The sequence below is a fragment of the Gambusia affinis genome, linkage group LG14 (assembly GCF_019740435.1).
Source record: "Gambusia affinis linkage group LG14, SWU_Gaff_1.0, whole genome shotgun sequence".
NCBI lineage: Eukaryota > Metazoa > Chordata > Actinopteri > Cyprinodontiformes > Poeciliidae > Gambusia > Gambusia affinis.
The window spans coordinates 6,608,094-6,626,105 of record NC_057881.1 but is presented as its reverse complement, the minus strand read 5'-3'; the positions used below and the strand labels follow the sequence as shown (position 1 = coordinate 6,626,105).

The 18,012-nt window shown below is 36.7% G+C and overlaps 1 protein-coding gene across 1 annotated transcript in view; it reads right to left on the bottom strand.

Annotated features, from left to right (window-relative positions):
• Positions 1 to 950: 950 nt before the first annotated feature.
• Positions 951 to 18,012, bottom strand: part of LOC122843842 (regulating synaptic membrane exocytosis protein 2-like) — a 47,551-nt gene continuing 30,489 nt past the window's right edge. The window contains 15 exon segments of the mRNA XM_044138924.1: positions 951 to 1,949; positions 2,966 to 3,105; positions 4,342 to 4,443; positions 5,301 to 5,413; positions 6,484 to 6,619; positions 7,543 to 7,730; positions 8,222 to 8,368; positions 9,538 to 9,635; positions 9,717 to 9,739; positions 10,796 to 10,822; positions 11,446 to 11,484; positions 11,644 to 11,685; positions 13,045 to 13,560; positions 15,366 to 15,475; positions 17,551 to 17,610. Of these exon segments, the coding sequence (XP_043994859.1) occupies positions 1,761 to 1,949; positions 2,966 to 3,105; positions 4,342 to 4,443; positions 5,301 to 5,413; positions 6,484 to 6,619; positions 7,543 to 7,730; positions 8,222 to 8,368; positions 9,538 to 9,635; positions 9,717 to 9,739; positions 10,796 to 10,822; positions 11,446 to 11,484; positions 11,644 to 11,685; positions 13,045 to 13,560; positions 15,366 to 15,475; positions 17,551 to 17,610 (1,930 nt within the window). The 3' untranslated portion in view covers positions 951 to 1,760.

The following is an 18,012-nucleotide window of genomic DNA, read 5'->3' as shown; positions in this document are numbered from 1 at the left end:
AAGCTAAGTTTCTGAGTACACTCTAAAAACACTTAATTTTTATTTTAAAAAACTATGTAAAATCTTTAAATGTATTTTTTTTCTCCCATGTTTTATAGTTTCCCCGCCTCTGCTGCCCTCTGCTGGTGATGTGTTGCAAAAAAACTTTGCATTTGCCAAACTGGATTATGTTTAACATTTCTAAGCAAATGAGACATGAAAGAAAGTGTTTCATCAAAGTGCTGCTCATAATAACAAAGATTAAGTCGATTGCCTCTGCGGAGAACAAAAGTAGAAACCAAAAACCAGCAGAGACCAAGAAAACCAGAGTTAAAAAAGTGTTTCAACAAAATACGAAGGAAAAGCTTTGCTAACTTCAAACGAATATAAAGCTTTTATATTTAAAAATTCATTTGTGAGAAGTATAAACAATCGCTTCTCGGTGTGGTAGAGGAGCATTCAAGTGACAACGTATTAGAGCATTGTAGAAAGAAAAAAAGTCAAATATGCGAGAACATGGAAATTAAGTATAAACTGTTCAACCCTTAAAATTCTGAAATTTTCAAAATTTTTCTAGAATTTTTTATAGATTAATCTCAAAATTTTTGTTTTCTTGCAAACTTTTCAAACTAACAAATTTCCAGGGTTTTTAACTAAAAAAAAAAAAAAAATGTTAGAAAAGTTTTTTTTCTAGAAAATTTCAACTTTTGAAGCTTGAAAATATCTTAGATTAATCTCAAAATTTAAAATTTTTTCTTGCAACTTTTTGACTTTACAGGTTTGTCAAATAAGATGGGCGTTCTGAAATCACTCGCTATGGAAACACCAGGAGTGCAAAAAAAAAATGCAGATTTTCCAAAGATTAAAGCTTCAAAAAACAAAAATTGGATAAATCAATAAAACTAATATGTCACCCAGCCCTGATTAATATGATAACATTCTTGTGGAAGAAAATAATTTAATCAATTATGGGAACACAAGGGCAACACGAAAGGTAGAAAAAGAGCACCTTTCCTTCCTCTTCTTGTAGCTTTTTTATGTTTGAGTCACTTCTCGTCTGAACAAACAGAAGACATTTCAAAGACAAATTTGGTTTAAATGATTTGCAAATCATTGCATTCTGTATTTATTTACATTTTATACAGCATCCCAGTTTTTTTAAAACAAGGCTGTAGCAGGCATAGCAGCAGAACGTTAAACCTTACAGGACTGACGATGTTTTAGAGAACCTTCATGGATCTAAAGTCACGTTATGTAATCTCTGAAAAATGAGTTGCATGTCAGGGATATTTTACAAAAATCATAAATGATGAAACTATTTTCCAGTTTTCAGGCGACATTCCCAGGGTGTCGGTTTGTTTTCTCTGTTTTTCCTGCTGAAGTTTCTGACGTTTATTATTTTTTTTCTTCTAATCTTTTTGTCATTCCATGCAAAAAACACACCGCAGCAGACCTCCATGTTCCTGCATCTCCATGGAAACAGAGGTCGCCCGTCACATGACACAGAGGAGCTGCTGTGATTGGCTGGCAGCTGAGAGTCTTTTGGCCTCTCTTTTTTCAAAGCATCTTTTGCCCAACCGGTACCGCCCTCTCCTCGGCGAGGGGTGGAGCCTCCCTCCGTCCTGATGACATCATCATGGCACTGGTACGTCATCGTTGTGACATCATCATGCAGCATGCAGGAGCACAGGAGGGTCACTGCACCCAGCGACCGTTTGTCCCCTCTGGCTCGCCTCGAGGCTCGTTTGACGCGACGACGCAGTCGGTCCAGACTCCTGATGCTACGATTTGCCGCCTTCAGTCTCCTTATTCGTTAGCGGCGCCAACGCCGGGTCCACCAATGAGGTGGCTGGAAACAGTTTGAACCAGCCAATCACCATGTTGGACAGGTCCAAGTCATCCAATAGGATCTGAGCAGCTCCCATGAAGGATTTATGATCCATCCGTCCGTAGTCGCCCCAGACGATGATCTGCAGTGACAAACAAACATTTTCAGTTTTTTTATTTATTAAATAAAATTTTAAAGAGAAAATTGTGTTAATAAAAGTACATACTTTGCAGCCAAAAGACAACATTTACTTTATAAAACACCATTACTGCCTTTTTTGTGGACAATCTTTGCACATATTGCATGAAAACTGCATATTTTTTATACCAGAGTCAGACCATCCAGGAGTTGTTTGTGAGCATAAAGTTTGTTTTAAAGCAGATCTGACATTTTGTCAGTAAAAACTGCTCCGACGTCTGTAGATGTTTAACCACTCTTACCAACGATTTTATCCAGACAATAATTAGCTGTTGAAAAGCAGTATTTTAGCATAGCTAACGGATGTAGCATTAGCTTGATGCTACTGATGGCTAAATGTCCTCAGAATGACGTGCTGACCGTTTTATTACTGTATAAAACGGTAATAATAGTCATAATCAGTCAGTATTTTACTGACTGATTATGGGTAGAAAAGTGAGACTTTCAGCTGCTTCCTTTCACAGCTATTATGTTATATATCTACTTAACATAAATTACTCTTCATTACAAAGATATTATAAACTGCTGGTCGACACCAATGTGTCAGAGGAAGAATGCAGGTCAGAATTGGAATAGATATTAAGAACAAACTATTACAGTCCAATGTGGTGAATTACAGGTAGTCTTCTTCGTACAGAGCTTTTAAAAGTCCATGTAGAGTTTTCTACATTTTTTAACATCAGATGACCTAAAAAGGTGCACATAATATTTGTAAGCACAATAAAATGTGACCTTTGACCTGCTTTTCCAGTTCTTAAGCAACATAAAGTAGTAAAAAAAACATTAATAGATTGTTTTTCATCAATAATCCTTAGATTATTATCAATATAATCCATCACAGAGCTGCGAGGTTTATTTTTCTGTATATCTGAGCTAAAATATAACATATTTTACAGTATTTTTAGTTCTGTTTGTTTGAAGGGGAGATCTGTGTGTCTCTTTTGTATTCCCTGATTTTACCTGCAGCACTTTTCCTTCAGGATTTTCTTCAAACTGGAGCTGTTGCTGATAAAGCGGGTCCAGAGTTTTTCTTGCCAGACGCGTTCGTCTCTTCAGCACACATTTCCCGTTATCCATTAAATACACTTTCACATAAGGAGCTGCAACACAAGGAAACAGAATCATGAATCAGTCGGTAAAAACACACAGAAAGCTCATCTGTAGAAAGAATAGCTGCATTTCTGTCCTTTGTTAGAAACATAATTTATAACATTTACAGGATATTTCTTCTCAGTTTTGGTTGTAGATCATGTTAAGACTGAAAAACTGTATGTGGATAAATTATAAATTCTTATATATATTAGCTAATAAAGGGTAACAACATGTTGACGTGTGTCTGTACATTCTGTCCTGTTTTAATGTTCTCTGGATAAATGCTCCGTCCCACCACCAGGGGGAGCTGCAGGCTCTCATTTAGTATTAGGGTCACTCCAGTCAGAGACTTTTATAACTCAGTATTATCCAGTAATTATAGAAAAAGCAATAAACACTAAATCCCTTTTATTATTTACAGTTTTCTTAAAGTTTCAAACAATCTATGAATTATTCAGCATGGATGGAGAGAACCTCGTCTGTTTTATGTGGATTTTATTTAATAAGACCATCAAGAAGTAGAGCATACACTGCAAAAACACAACATTTTACCAAACATTTTGTCTAGTTTCAAGTGCAAATATCTTACTACACTTGAAGTAAGACGAAAATAAATTGAAAGTAACTTTTCAGAAAGAATTAGAAGCTTGTTTTAAGTCAATATTTTTTTATATATTGATTTTAAAAAACAGTTCTAGTCCAATTGGCAGATTATTTCACTTAAAAAATTTTTTTTTCCAAATTATAAATGAAAACAATTTGCGAGTGAAACAAGCACTACAGGCAATATTTATAAATTATTTACTAAAAATAAGTTCCTAATAAGTTTTTTGCTGAGAAATTACTTATAAACTATTACATTTGAAATAAAACAAAACTAAGATATTTGCACTAGAATCTAGACAAAACAAATACTTGGTAGGATTTTATTTTATAGTGTACAGTAACTCATTTGAAAATTACATTTTTTCAATAGCTGGCATACTTTTTCATGCTAAGTAACATTTACGGCTCTAATCAGGCTTTATTTAGCTGGACTGAGAGAAAAATGACTCTTTAAAATGATAAAAGTCACAAACCCTTGGACTAGGCCATTCTAACTTCTGAATATGTTTAGACCTAAACCATCCCGCTGCAATTCTGTCTGCATCTCTCGTGTCGTTGTCTCAGTTCCAGCCTAGTTTATCAGCAGCACTGGTTTCATTTTTTAAATCTTCAACATTATAAGATGTTTGTTTTGTTACCTGGAGTGTTCTTGTTGCCCTGTTTACCCACAAGCCCCCGGGCTCGGATCACCTCCACATCCAGCCGCTCCTTCCTGTAGACCATCCCGATCTGGATGTCCCCTGATCAACACACAGCCGCCAGCTGGCATCAAGTCTCTTTAAATGAGCTTTTAGATACAATCAGACACTTCCTGCAGATATTTTTATCCTTAGAGCGCCTCCTGTATGGAGGGCAGGAAGTGACAAAATTAAATAAATTATCATACCATAAAATATATACATCCTGTTAATTAATTAAACGTATCATAAAATAATTAAAAACATCTATAAGTAAATTACATTTACTTCTAAATAATTAAATACCCCAATAAAACTTTATTATAAAATATGCAATTCGATAATTAAATATGCCATAAATATTTTTTTAATATTTAATTTAAATAATAAAATATAATTTTAAAGCAAACTTTTATTTAAACAAATTAAATGTCCAGGGTGAACCCGCCTCTCACCTGGAACGCAGCTGGAGAGGAACCAGCAACCCTCCTGACCCCATTAGGGACAAAGGGTGAATAGAAAATGGATGGATATTTCAGGGCATATTTATTTAATTTTGTCACTGCTGACCCTCCATACTAATCAACTAAGACAGATAGATCCTCACAGATCTAGAAAGAACGTGAAAACAGAATAAATACTGCAGCATATTTTTAGACATAGAGAATAAATGAAGAAACATTATCAGCACTAAATGTTAAACAACTAAGACTTTTTTATGATAAAACTATTTTAATCAATGTGTAACTTTAAATCCGCCCTTTGCAAAATAAAAAGTAATTTAAAAAAAAGTAAAATGTTTTATGGTTAAAAGGGGAAATTCTAAAATAAATAACTAAGTATAGATGTGAATGACTGCATGAAGATGATGTATGATTGAATAAATAAATAAATGTTTAAATATTGATAATAATTGATACCCATGGGGGGCGTGGCCAGCGTCTGGCGTCCAGCCAATTGGCCGGGACCTAATCCTTCCAGGAAGCCGGTGAACTGCTTATCTGACGCCAATTTCACTCCTGGAAATATCAGACTGACAACAACAAACAAACAAACAGGCAGACATGTTAATATTATTAGGCATCAGCAGCTTTCCCATTACAAATGTGTGAAAAACTTATTTCATATTCTGTAGCGTCATGCAATTAAAATGCGAAATACAAAAATTTTAATATTTTGACTGAAAAATCCCCTCGTTGCAGTGCAAAACTTTATTAAGAAACATGAGATTTTTTTTCAATTGATGTGTTTCGATTATCTACGTAATTTATTTACGTAATTTCAATTTTATGGCCAACGGAAAATACAGAAAATGCAAACCTGTCCAACAAGAGAAATATCCAGAGTTGGGTAGTAACTGGTTACATTTACATGAGTAACTTTTTTCTTCTGTTTGTTTTCTTTTAAGAGTATTTCTACTACGCTGTATTGTTTCTTTCACATGACTAATTTTATTGTGAAGTATTTCTGCTCTTACTTGAGTAAAATTTCTGGCTTTTCTACCCACTGAATGAAAAACAAACATGCTTTAACCACAAATTTACCAGACACAGACACACTCCTGCAGTTCTTGTTAAAGTTTCTGAAGTTTTTTATTGAAAGAAACTGATTTGGAAACATTTTTCTTTTGCCTGATTTAGTTATTTTTGTTACTTTTATGAATTATTGTCATTTTTGTCCTTAAATTACCAAAACTTTTCACTTTACTTTATATTTTGGTCTGCCTGATAATATAATTTTTAAATATTGATAGATTGATAATTTGATCAGTTAATCAGCAGACTTTTTACCAAAATACTTTTTACTTTACTTGAGTAAAAATATGTTGTAGTGCTACTCTTACTTGAGTATAATTTTGGGTATTTTACCACCTCTGGATATATTTACCATCCTGATCCACTCTTTCCAGTAGGTGGCAGTAATGCACACATAAATGTTTATTACCAACCACCATATAAAGAAGAAGAAGCCCAAGACTCAGTGGAAATTAGGTATGAAAGATGCTAAAATGGAGGATGGTAGTGCGATTTTTTTTCAAAAGAGGAAGAGACCAAAATAAAACAGAAGGAAAGAGAAACAAGTGTTGAACTGAAAAGTGCGTACGCTCCGGGTTTTGGATCCTCGGCGTCCGGATCTCGACTCGGCTGTCGGGTGAATCGAGATTTAAACTCGATGGCCAAACCGGTTTCTACGCTCCTCTGGACAGGAAGTCTTATCACTTTCTTCTTCTTCTCCTCCTCTGTAAGGACAAACAAAATAGATTCAACACAAATATGAATGAGTGTTTGGTGGAAACTGATCAACAGTTAGGGTGTAGATCTCCTGCAGGAGCTGAAGGAAACACTAAAAAACTTGTTCTGAACTGCATGGAATGAGCAAACATAAAGCATCTGGAAATCATGGTCTCTGCAAAAATGCTAAATTTTACCAAATATTTTTGTTGTTGTCAGTCTTAGTGCAAATCTCTTAGTAAACTTGAAATATGACAAAACGTGCACGTAACTTTCAGCTTGACATAGGAGCTTGTTCTAAGTCAATAACTCCTTAACCTTGACGAAGAACTACTGGTTTCATTGACAGATTCTTTCACTTTCAACATGGGAAAAATATTCTAAATGGAATAATCTGCCAGTAGAAATAAAACTGGTTGCTAAGTAACGGGCTGGGCTCGAGCAGGGTTGCCAGGTAACGGTTTTAGTGCCCCTTGCCAGTGGAAGTAGAACCATTTCCATCAATTATTTACTTTAAACAAATCTCTATAACTTGCTGAAAAGTAACTTATGTTAGCTTTGTCCTATTCCAAGTTTACTCTTGCTCATTGTTCATGGGAAAGAGTAAAAGAAATCACAATATTTTTGGTTTCTTTCAAATGGAAATAGAAGTTGGCTTGAAGTCTAAGATTTAAAATTAGTGGTATTATATTACTTGAAGAAGAAATGAGTTACAACAATATTTAATTTTCTTTTGGGATTAATAAAATATGTTTTAATCAAATTGAATTGTTATATCAGGTAAAAGAGAATACATTACATAAATAATCAGGTATTATAATTTTGAAATGACAAAATTAAAAAGGTTCTTAAATGTTCCTTGTGGAACTCCTGTTTCTATTAGGATCTGACTTTCTGTTAGTCTGTGAGATTTGATCGAACTGGGACCGACCCTCTGGATTGAGCTGGGACGCGCTCTGACTCTTCTTTCCCAGTCCCACCATTCCCATCATCCTCGCTCCGAAGCTGGAGCGTCGCTTCTTGTCGTCATCGTCGTCGTCGTTGTTTCTCCCTAACGAGCAAATCTCTCCACCGACGCTGGAGGACTTGGTGAGAGGAGCGCCAGAGGTAGACGCAGCTCTGAAGTAAAATAAATATATTCCTCTCAGTCAAAAAACAAAAAACAGTAAATAAACTAACAGCATTAAGAGGGATAAAATAAAAACACCAGAAGCTGGGCGACATGAACACTGCTGAGGGAAACATTCACTGCAAAAACACAAAATCTTACCAAGTATTTTTGTCCAGTTTCTAGTGCAAATATCTGAGTACACTTGAAATGAGACAAAATTAACCTACAAGTAACTTTTCAGCAAAATCTAGGATTTTTTTTTAAGTAAATGGTTGATTTTTAAAGGTACCAGTTTCTCTTATAACAGGACATTTTCCCATATTATAAGTGAAGTAATTTGCATGTAGAACTAGAACTTTTTCAGAAATATTAAGTAATTATTTACTTAAACTGACTTTTAAGTTAGTTTTGTCTTACTAAAAATCTGCACTAGAAACCAGACCAAAAGTATTTGGTAAGATTTTGTGTGTTTGAAGTATAAACTGCACATCCTTCTTACTTTTCAGACTGCGCCTCCTCCAGTCCTTCCTCCATTGATTCGCTCTTATGGAGCTGAGACTCGCCCTCTGCTGCTCCCTCTACTTCCTGTGCCCCCTCTGATCCGCCACCCAAATCCCCTGATTGGCCCTCCACAGACTCCGCCTTACTGTTTCGGCCAATCAGAGGACGGGATGGCAGCATGCAAATGGAGAAACATGCAAATGAAGAAACATGCAAAAAGATGGCAGACGACAAGATTCACATGCAAACATCGTCAAAAAAAAAACAGCATGCAAAATATAAATAAAGCAAAACTTAACATGCATAAAGGAGGCAGTAGAAAGATCTGAGTTAGAAGTTAAATGTTCTATCAATCAGGGCCGCAACTAACGATTATTCTTTATTGATTACTCTGATTATTAATCAGTTAATCAGGTTTTGAAAAAAATTGGGACATTCTGCAATTTTTTTCATTTAACCAACCATTTAAGCTTTTTTATATACAATATTACAAATACATAAGGAAATGCAAGTAAACAAATAATTTAATTCATTTTGTAAATGACGGCAAAAACAATTTATTTAAAATGTAACAACATAGCATTCCTTTAGTGCACGCTTGATCAATTGTAGCTAAATCTATCTATCTATCTATCTATCTATCTATCTATCTATCTATCTATCTATCTATCTATCTATCTATCTATCTATCTATCTATCTATCTATCTATCTATCTATCTATCTATCTATCTATCTATCTATCTATCTATCTATCTATCTATCTATTAACCGCTCACAGTCTTGTTCTGTCAGCAATTGGCCTTTTTTGAGTCTGCATACTTCAGTTAATGATTAGACAATTATTTCAAAAATTGATAATGGTAATCACACTTAATCCAACTAATTGTTTCAGCCCCATATTAATGTATGAGATAGTAAAGCAACTTGCAACTTGTTCATGTTCCAACATAATCACAACCTTTAATGTATTTTCTGAGGATTTTTAATCAGAATTAGCTTTACTGGCTAAATTTGCAAAATGTTAAATTTTAGATTCATCTGACCAAGACTGCTGGTGACAAACTGCAAACAAGATTTCTTCTGATTTTTTTCTTGCAGTGCTTGCTCACAGGTCAAAATTTGAAGGTTGTATTTAATTTAAAAGAATCAGAGCAAAAAGAGGCTAACTGTAAATTAGCATCAAGATATATTTGTAAAAGAATGTGAGATCCATAACTTAATAAAGTGCATTGATCGTTTGTGTTGTAAGATGACAAAAAGAGGCAAATTTCATAAAAATGTTAATACTGTGAGGCTGCTTCCTGGCTTCTCACCTGATCTTGAGGGCGGTTCTGGTTTCAGACGCGTTGGACATGGCAGACACATCGCTGACGTCGCTGTCTGACGATTTAAAGGACAGGCTGTCCCTCATCTGAGGACAGAAGATGAGCAAACAGGTGAGTAAGGTATTACACAAACAGTTGGTTTGGATTGCTGTGGGTTAGCAATTTACCTTAGTGGGGTCCTTCATCACACCTGCAGAGACACAAGAGGAGGATGAGTTTAAAATAAAAATAAGAAATGTGGCACAAAATGTCATCATGGGGTCTTATTGTGAAGCAGCGAAGTTTAATTTAAAACAGTAATGTCCAGGTTTGTCTCTATGGACAGGGATGTTACCATGAAGCTGTTTTTGAATTCAGAATATGCTCTTATGCAGTGGTGGAAACATTTCCTCTTGTGCGCTAATAGCGCAGCTAATTTTTAGCTCAGCGTTTTTGCTAGCTTTGAAAACTATTAGCGCATTTAGCTTCCCTTAATCTCCTCTAATGGGATTTTTAAACTTTTACTTGAATAAACCTCCATGCTGAAGTTTTAGTTACTGACTGTTAAGATTTTTTTAAGTAGTTAGACATTTAAAATTATGCTACTATTTTGAAGCGACCGAAGATCATGTGTATAGCATTTTTATTTTCTCTCATGTTTATTCTGTACCCAGAATGCATTGCTGTTCCACAGTAAAATGTTTAAATGCACTGAGGGCCTGTGTGCTTTCTGACCGAAGCCTATCTGTGGTCAATAAGGCAAATTCAGCAACAGAGTTAGCAAAACTCAACAACTATAAAACTGAAATCTTGAGTGAAAGGTCTGTTCAAAAGAAGCGTAACCATGGTGATAGGTGTTCAATAATAAATTTGAAGCTGCATGGTTGATATGTTGTGTCATTCACACATGGTGGGGTGTCAACATGGTGAAAATTAGCACTTTAGCATTAGCTTCAACTAAATACCATGTTGATATGTAGCACATTAGTACTAATAAATCTAATGTTTATGATTAGTGCTTGGGGTTAGCACAGCTAACTTTTTAGCTAGCGGCGTCCATTACTGGCCTTGTTTCTACCCAAGAAAACAGGGCTAAATTATCAGGGGTCAAACATTTTCAAAACGAAGTAAAAAGGATGACTACTTTCAGTTTTTCATTCTATCTTTTAGACCAGAGATGAAAACCAAGCTTGAGTCAAGCGCTAGAAAACTCTCTAAAGCAGCTCAAATCTAAACTACAAAGAAGAAAGAAGCAGCATCTCTTTACCTTCTCCACTCGCTGGCAACATGTCTCCTTCAAACGACAACAATCAATGAACAATCAATCAAATCGATCAGGACAAACGTGTATGAAATGAGAGAGCTCGGCATGATCAGTTTCACCAGTAACTATAAATATATTTATGAAGCACCTCAGAGCTCAGCTTTTCGTTCCATTTTATTGTCATAAAAATTGTATTTTGTGTTGCGTTTAGCTACAAGCCACTAATACAACAAAAAAGAAACAATAATTTAAAAAGGGAATATTCACAATGTTTTTATAACAATAATGGTAACAAGTAAATTATGGCTGATGGGTCTTTACCTGGAAGGTTACTAACAATTAAAGGGATACCAACTAAAGCAGGGGTGTCAAACTCCAGTCCTCGTGGGCCGGTATCCTGCAACTTTTAGATGTGCCTCTGCTGCACCACACCTGAACAGAATAATTAGGTCATTAAGGCTCTGGAGAACTGATCTACACAAGGAGGAGGTGATTAAGCAATTTCATTCCAGTGTTTTGTACCTGTGGCACATCTAAAAACTGCTGGACAGCGGCCCTCCAGGACTGGAGTTTGACACCTGTGAACTAAAGCAAACCATGCCCTCTCCAGACTGCAGTGACTACAATCTAAACACTAGAGGGTGCTGCTGTACCATTGGGTGTTTTCCTCTGTTGGTCCTCCCATGTGACCTCTGCATCATGCAGAAAGAGACAGGTGATTGGTCAAACCCACAGTGACAGTGACATCATTCAGGTGACCCCCTCTTCGTTGTCAACAACAACCCAAAGCTTCAGTTTACGAGCTCAGGGGTCACCTGAACTCATCATCAGACCACCCTGAGTGGACTTGCCTTTTCTGGTGCCGCCAGGTGTAGCTGAGCGTCTCTCTGGGTCTGATACATGCAGACATGATGTGATGATGTAACAAACATGAACACATGAATAAATGAAACATTAAATGAATGAATAGTATTGAATGTGAGGAATGTGGAACAGTCTAGCACTAAACGCCTGAATTGACCCTTTGCATGTGACATCACGCTTTTCAGAAAACAGCCCGCTATGCCATGATGGATGTCAAAACAACCTATCTGCATGATAAGGCCTGTAAATTTAATCAAAACCAGGGAGTTGGTCCCTAAATATTGCTTGTATTTAGTTGATTTCACTGTAAAGTGCTGCAGACAAGAAGCTAACCAAATTTGTCATTTTGTTGCACGTCTTTTGATGAGGAAAGAAGACGATGATTCATAGCAGCCATCAATGGTAAGGACTGGCAGTCCTCTGTGTATTCGAGGATTTGCAGTAAACACTTTTACTGATGATGACTAATCTTCATACATAAGATTAGTAAAATGCAATCAAACATTGTATCATGGAGAAGGTACAGGTCTATCAATCTAGCACTGAATGTTTAGAGTCCCATGAACATTCAGCAAATGCTGTCTATCATTTACCAAACGTCAAAATGGAACACCATTAAAGGTCTGCAGTCCTCTTAAGGTTCGCAGACTCTTTCTTAGTAAGCTGGAGAGAATGCCGTACCATCATGTAGCCAACCATGTTTGAGAAACACTGGTAAGCACCTCAGGGTTTCCCCTAGAAAACCTGCTAAGTTAAGTGGTAGAGGCGCTAGGACAGCATTTGGAGGACCACAAGCAGACGTCGCAATTTAAAATAATAGCATGTGAAGCTAATGTGCAGGTTCAGGTATGGCGCTACTGGTTCGCACCCAATTCAATGGATCAACTATAAACCCCAGCTTAATCCAACTTTATGGTCACAGATGCTGGTGTATAAAACAACCTATTTAAAACAAACTATGCTTAGCCTGATGAGGGGCAAATAAAGACTGGTGGCCCGCCAGGCTTATAATAGACTGGGGGAAACCCTGCAACTAGACGTTTGTACGCTTTCTTACGCTCCAGTATAAGGGGAAAAGTTGTGACTTTGGTTTAAACCATGTGGCTGGAATTCATGCAAATATGAGGGAAAAGCTATGGGTTGGTTTCTAAGTTAGCTATGTCCAATTTTTGTAAATACCGCCAACTAGTCTATGAGCCCCAACTAAACGTGCTACTTCCACAGACAAATCAGCTTGAATTGAGCAAATAAAAGTAAGGCTATCTTGGCAAAAACAATCGCAGTCGTTCCTTTCTATACTCCAAACGTCTGTCATGGCGCCTCAAAGCAATTAGGTGATATAGATGCAAAGGGTCAATATTAGGCTACCAGCCCACAGAAATACACACCTGGAGTCTGAGGGGGTGGGGCTGGTGAGGGTGCTGGTGAAGGGGCAGGGGATGGAGTTGGGGGTAAAGTGGATTCAGGAGGTGGCTGTGGTTGTACGACAGGAGGAGGGGGCTGAACAGGAGCAGGAGACGGGGCCGGGGTAGGTGCAGGTGTTGGGACGGAAACAGGAGCAGCTATAGGTGTTGGTGTGACTGTGGGTAGAGGTTGAGGTACAGGTGTGGGTGCAGCGGGAGGTACAGGTGTGGGTGGAGGACCAGGGATGGGTGCAGGCACAGAAGCACGTACAGGTGGGGGAACGGGTGCAGATGTATGCACAGGTGCGCGTACAGGTGGAGGGACAGGTAGAGGATGAATAGGGGTGGATGGAGGTGGATGAGCTGGTGGTCCCTGAATTCGTATCATTGGAGGAAGTTGGTGATTGACTAGAGGAGCGGCATGTTTCTGTATGGGGGGCGGGACTTCATGAGGGGTGGTGGGTGGGGCTGTTGGTGCTCCTGCAGTTGGAGTGGCCAAAACTGACGAACAGCAGTTCAGTTTAAAGAAAGAGGAAACAAGAAGATGATCAGAAACAATGAGAGGATTAACGACAGCATGACCAACTTCAGAGGCTGACCAGTCACATGACCAGTCACACGACCAGTCACACGACCAGTCACATGACCAGTCACACGACCAGTTACATCACTACTGTAGTTAAAACACAGAGAGGAGGCATCGAGTTCAGCAGGTAGCAGAGGAAAATGACTCCAGATCCTTTCCACTGAATTCACACAACTTTGAGAATCAACTTCATTGATTAAAGGTGATCTATTATGCTTCTTTGAACAGGTTAGGGTAGATCTGAGACCTGTACAAAATATGTCCTTTAGTGTTTTTGCACAAAATCATTCTTAGATAATAAGATTTTAGTCGGTCAATTGGGCCTATTTTGAGCTTAGGGAAAAAACCTTGAACTTATTGCCAAAAAATGGCTGGGTGCCTTTTGTTTTTACTCTGGAGCTGTTTTTAGAAGCAGTTGAGACCCGAATGGAAGTCCAAAAATGTGGAAAATCAGAATTTTGCATAATAGGTCACCTTTATGAAGTTTTTGGTTGCTAGTTACCAGCCAACAAATCCACCAGCTGAACACTCAGACATCCAGTGCAGGTAAACCCCTGACATTACAACGCAGCTAGAACTTCCCACAAAGCCCTGATCAACCCACAGTGACGTCCACGAGTGTTTTCACACACACACACATCTTAATCTGTTCCATCTAATCATCACTTTTATCCTCCATTTATCAGCAACTACAGCCACGACACAACACTCTTATTAAAGATCCAACACATGCAGAGAACGTCTCTATTTCTAACCGAGAAGCGACACTCGGGTGCTGAAGTCACTACCTGTCTGAACACAGTCAAAAGGTTCTCCATCTGGAAGAAACAACTCAGCGTTAGACGGCTAAACTCTACCCAGCAGGATCAGCTGCAGAGAAAATACTCATTTTATAAAAGGTGAATCAATATGTTGTCAAATTTTTAATTTTTATTTATAGTTTGATGATTGCTGATGTTTAATAAGTTGTAAAAACTTTCAAATTACTTTTTATAGTGCTTTTTTTTGTCCAGGTAATTCATGTCAATGAGATTTTAAAATTAATTTACAGATCAAATGGCCAAATAAAGTTGCAAACAAGTACATGAAGCATTTCTATATATATTCAATTAGCACCAGAAATAAGGAGAAATCGGTTAAAACGGGTCATTTGGAAGCAGTAAGGAAAACAACAAATGTACTTCATCCTCATCGCACCAAAAGATTTATTTAACCTCAAACTCTATCATTTATTTTTAGTTTCTTACTGTAACATGTTGAGGGCCAAAGCTTTTGATTAATAATCAGTTTCTTAAAAGATTTTCCAAAACTTTATTTTTCAGTTTTTAAGAAAACTCAGATTCTGATTTCGCTTTTAGAACTTTGCCTAAATTATGATATTTTATGAGGGTTTAAATATTTACTTTGTGTCTTGGTTTGTCTCTTATTTTTTACAGCACTTTAGAAAAAAACTTAGATTTCCCTAGAAATTATATAAAAAGCTGAAACTGTTTTAAAAAAATCATAATAAAGCAAAATAAAGCATGTAACGTAATTTGAGTCCGTTTATGTTACATTGTACTGGACTGATTGAATGTGATTATACATCTTTGGAAATAAATTTGATTGTCTTATAAAGTGTCTCAAGACGGGTGAACTGATGCTGCATAAATGAATGCGGATAATATTGATTATTATTAGCTGATTGGCAATAAGATCAGCTGTTCTCCAGTAAACATACTTCGGTCCAGAGGGCCTTTTGGCGGGACAACAGGAAGCTGGCGTCCGCGGCGAGGGCAGACCGCCGATCCGGTGGGACTCGTCATGTTGGATCCGACGCGAGCGTTAGCCCTGTTTTAAAAATAAAATAAAGTCAATAAATAAATAAATAAATAAGGCAATGGAATATCCAGAAAATAATCTACAAACAGAAATAAGGAAGAAAGGTCAAATGTCAATGTCTGATTAAGAACCATGCATTCGCTTAGTAAATTGAACACATCAATAATTAAAATTAGGGCTGCAACTAATGATTACTTTAGTAATCGATTATTCTGATGATTAATCAATTAACTGGGTTTAATAATTGGCACAATTGCTAAAATTTTTTATATAAACTTTATTTATGCAATATTGGAAATATTTTTAAATAAGAAAATAAACATACAATATAGCATTCCTTTCATGGGTTTGAACAGAGTAAAACTAAAACTGGTTCACTTGAGTTTTGGGTGGAACATACAGTACAGACCAAAGTGTCTTAATTATATATATATATATATATACATATATAAATATATATATATATATATATATATATATATATACATATATAAATATATATATATATAGCTTGAACAGTTTTGGCCTTTTTTTCAACAAATTGTCTTTTTTGATTCTGTATTCCAATTAATGGCTAATCGATTACTAAATTAGCTGACAATTATTTAATAATCGATTAATTGCAATTAATTGTTCCAGCCCTATTTAAAATAAACCAATCCTTCAAATAAACGTGTGTTTTAATGTATGTACAGTTTTTTTGTCCAGTTTTTAATTTGAGGACAGTTACTCGGTGTGTTTGTGTGTGTTAGAGGATTCAACAGCAGGTTGCAGGAAAACCAAGCAGGCAGGCGATAAATTAAATGTTTTCTCTCTGGGTTGCATGCATGCGTGGTTGCAACATAACGGTCAAACCAAAATGACAAATCAAATAAACAAAAGGCAACGAACAACAAGTCAGGCTGCCAAACATGCAACAAAAACAAAGAGGGTTAAAATGGCTGATTAGTAAATAAATAAAAAGTTGGACTTCATGCTCCAAACGACACTTGGCAAACACTGTAGAGACTGAGCCGCCTTCTGATTGGTCAGCAGCAGGTCACCTGATCAGTGCAGGTGAAGGGGGGGCGGAGCGACCAGACCTAAGGTAGGAGGAGTCAGCGCGGTCAGTCGAGTGCGACCGCGCGTAGACGGGTCGGTCAGCCATCGCTCGCTGGTCGGCTGAGCGAGAGCGGTAATCCTTCCGGTCCATCCCCCTGCTGTACCTGCGTATCACCATGACAACTGTCAACTACTGTCACCATGACAACCGCTGCACCTGGGGGATGGGTTAGTCACACGGAGTGGACATTGTTCTGGTCACCTGTGGATTTCAAAAGTAAAAAGGCACAGCTTGCAGGAGAGGAAATATATTTGGCATGTTGTTTCCCAGGAAGTTCCAACAAAAACCAGAACAGGTGAGAACAGAAAAGTAAAAGTTTTTAACTTAAACTGAAGGAGATAAAAGTCGAGATTCCAGAGAAGAAGAGCTCAGAGTTCCCTGAAGGAAAATAAGAAGTCAAAGACGACAATAATTCAGTCGGCATTTTCAATCTGTTCTCTGGGTTCGTTCACTTTTCCCACAGTAAAATTCAAGAACTTCTCAAGCATTTTCAAGACACGTTTCCAAGCTTTTCCAGCACCGCACTTTGGAGATAAAACAAAGCAAATTAACCAAAGAAGACAGTTTCAGTTCATGGTTCTATAATCTATATATCTATAATATATTGTGACAATATTTTAAACTAAAATATAATAAATCTTTTTGTTTTGAAATGTCCCTTTACAAATGTTACCACCCTGAAAATGTTATTATAAAAACGTAAAAAAAAAAAATAATTATTTATTAGTGATTCTAACAGACCTTTAACTATAGATTGTGATAAAAAATGTTTAAGTGTCTTTTTATTATCTTAAAATTTCAGGTTTCAACTATAAATTTAGGCTTTTAATCAAGTCGTTAGATTGCATTTTATCATGAAATTACGCCGTTTGAATCTGAAGCACTTTGAAGGATTTTTTGCAGAAAAGAAGCCCTTTCCAAACCGCTTTCACTACAGCTACAGCTAACTGGGTGTCCTCCAGTCTGTAACTGGTCTGTTTACCTCAGCAGCTCCTCATCATAAGCTTCTGGCTGATAGGGAAAGTCTGGGATGAAGTCCTGACTGCAGAACAGAACAACGTCAAACACTCAAAACCTTTCACTATTTCTACACTACGGCTGCATCTCAATTAATTGTTTCAGTAATTCAATTCAAAAACCGACACTCTTGCATTATTTTGAGTTATTACACAGAGATGGATATATTGCTACTGTTGTGGTAATATTTGACTCGCATGTAATGAAAACCCAAAGTTCAGTTTCTCTCAAAAAGCAGCAACAAACTAGAACCATATAATACAGATTATATAACAGATGAAAAAAATATTTAATAATGTTTAAAAGCAAAACTGTAATTTTTCCTGTAATTTTTCATATTTTCTACACTATTTGTTCAAGGAGAGCATAAATATACCAGGAAATATGACTAAATGTAGTTATTGAGTGTAGTTTAGTGGTATAAATC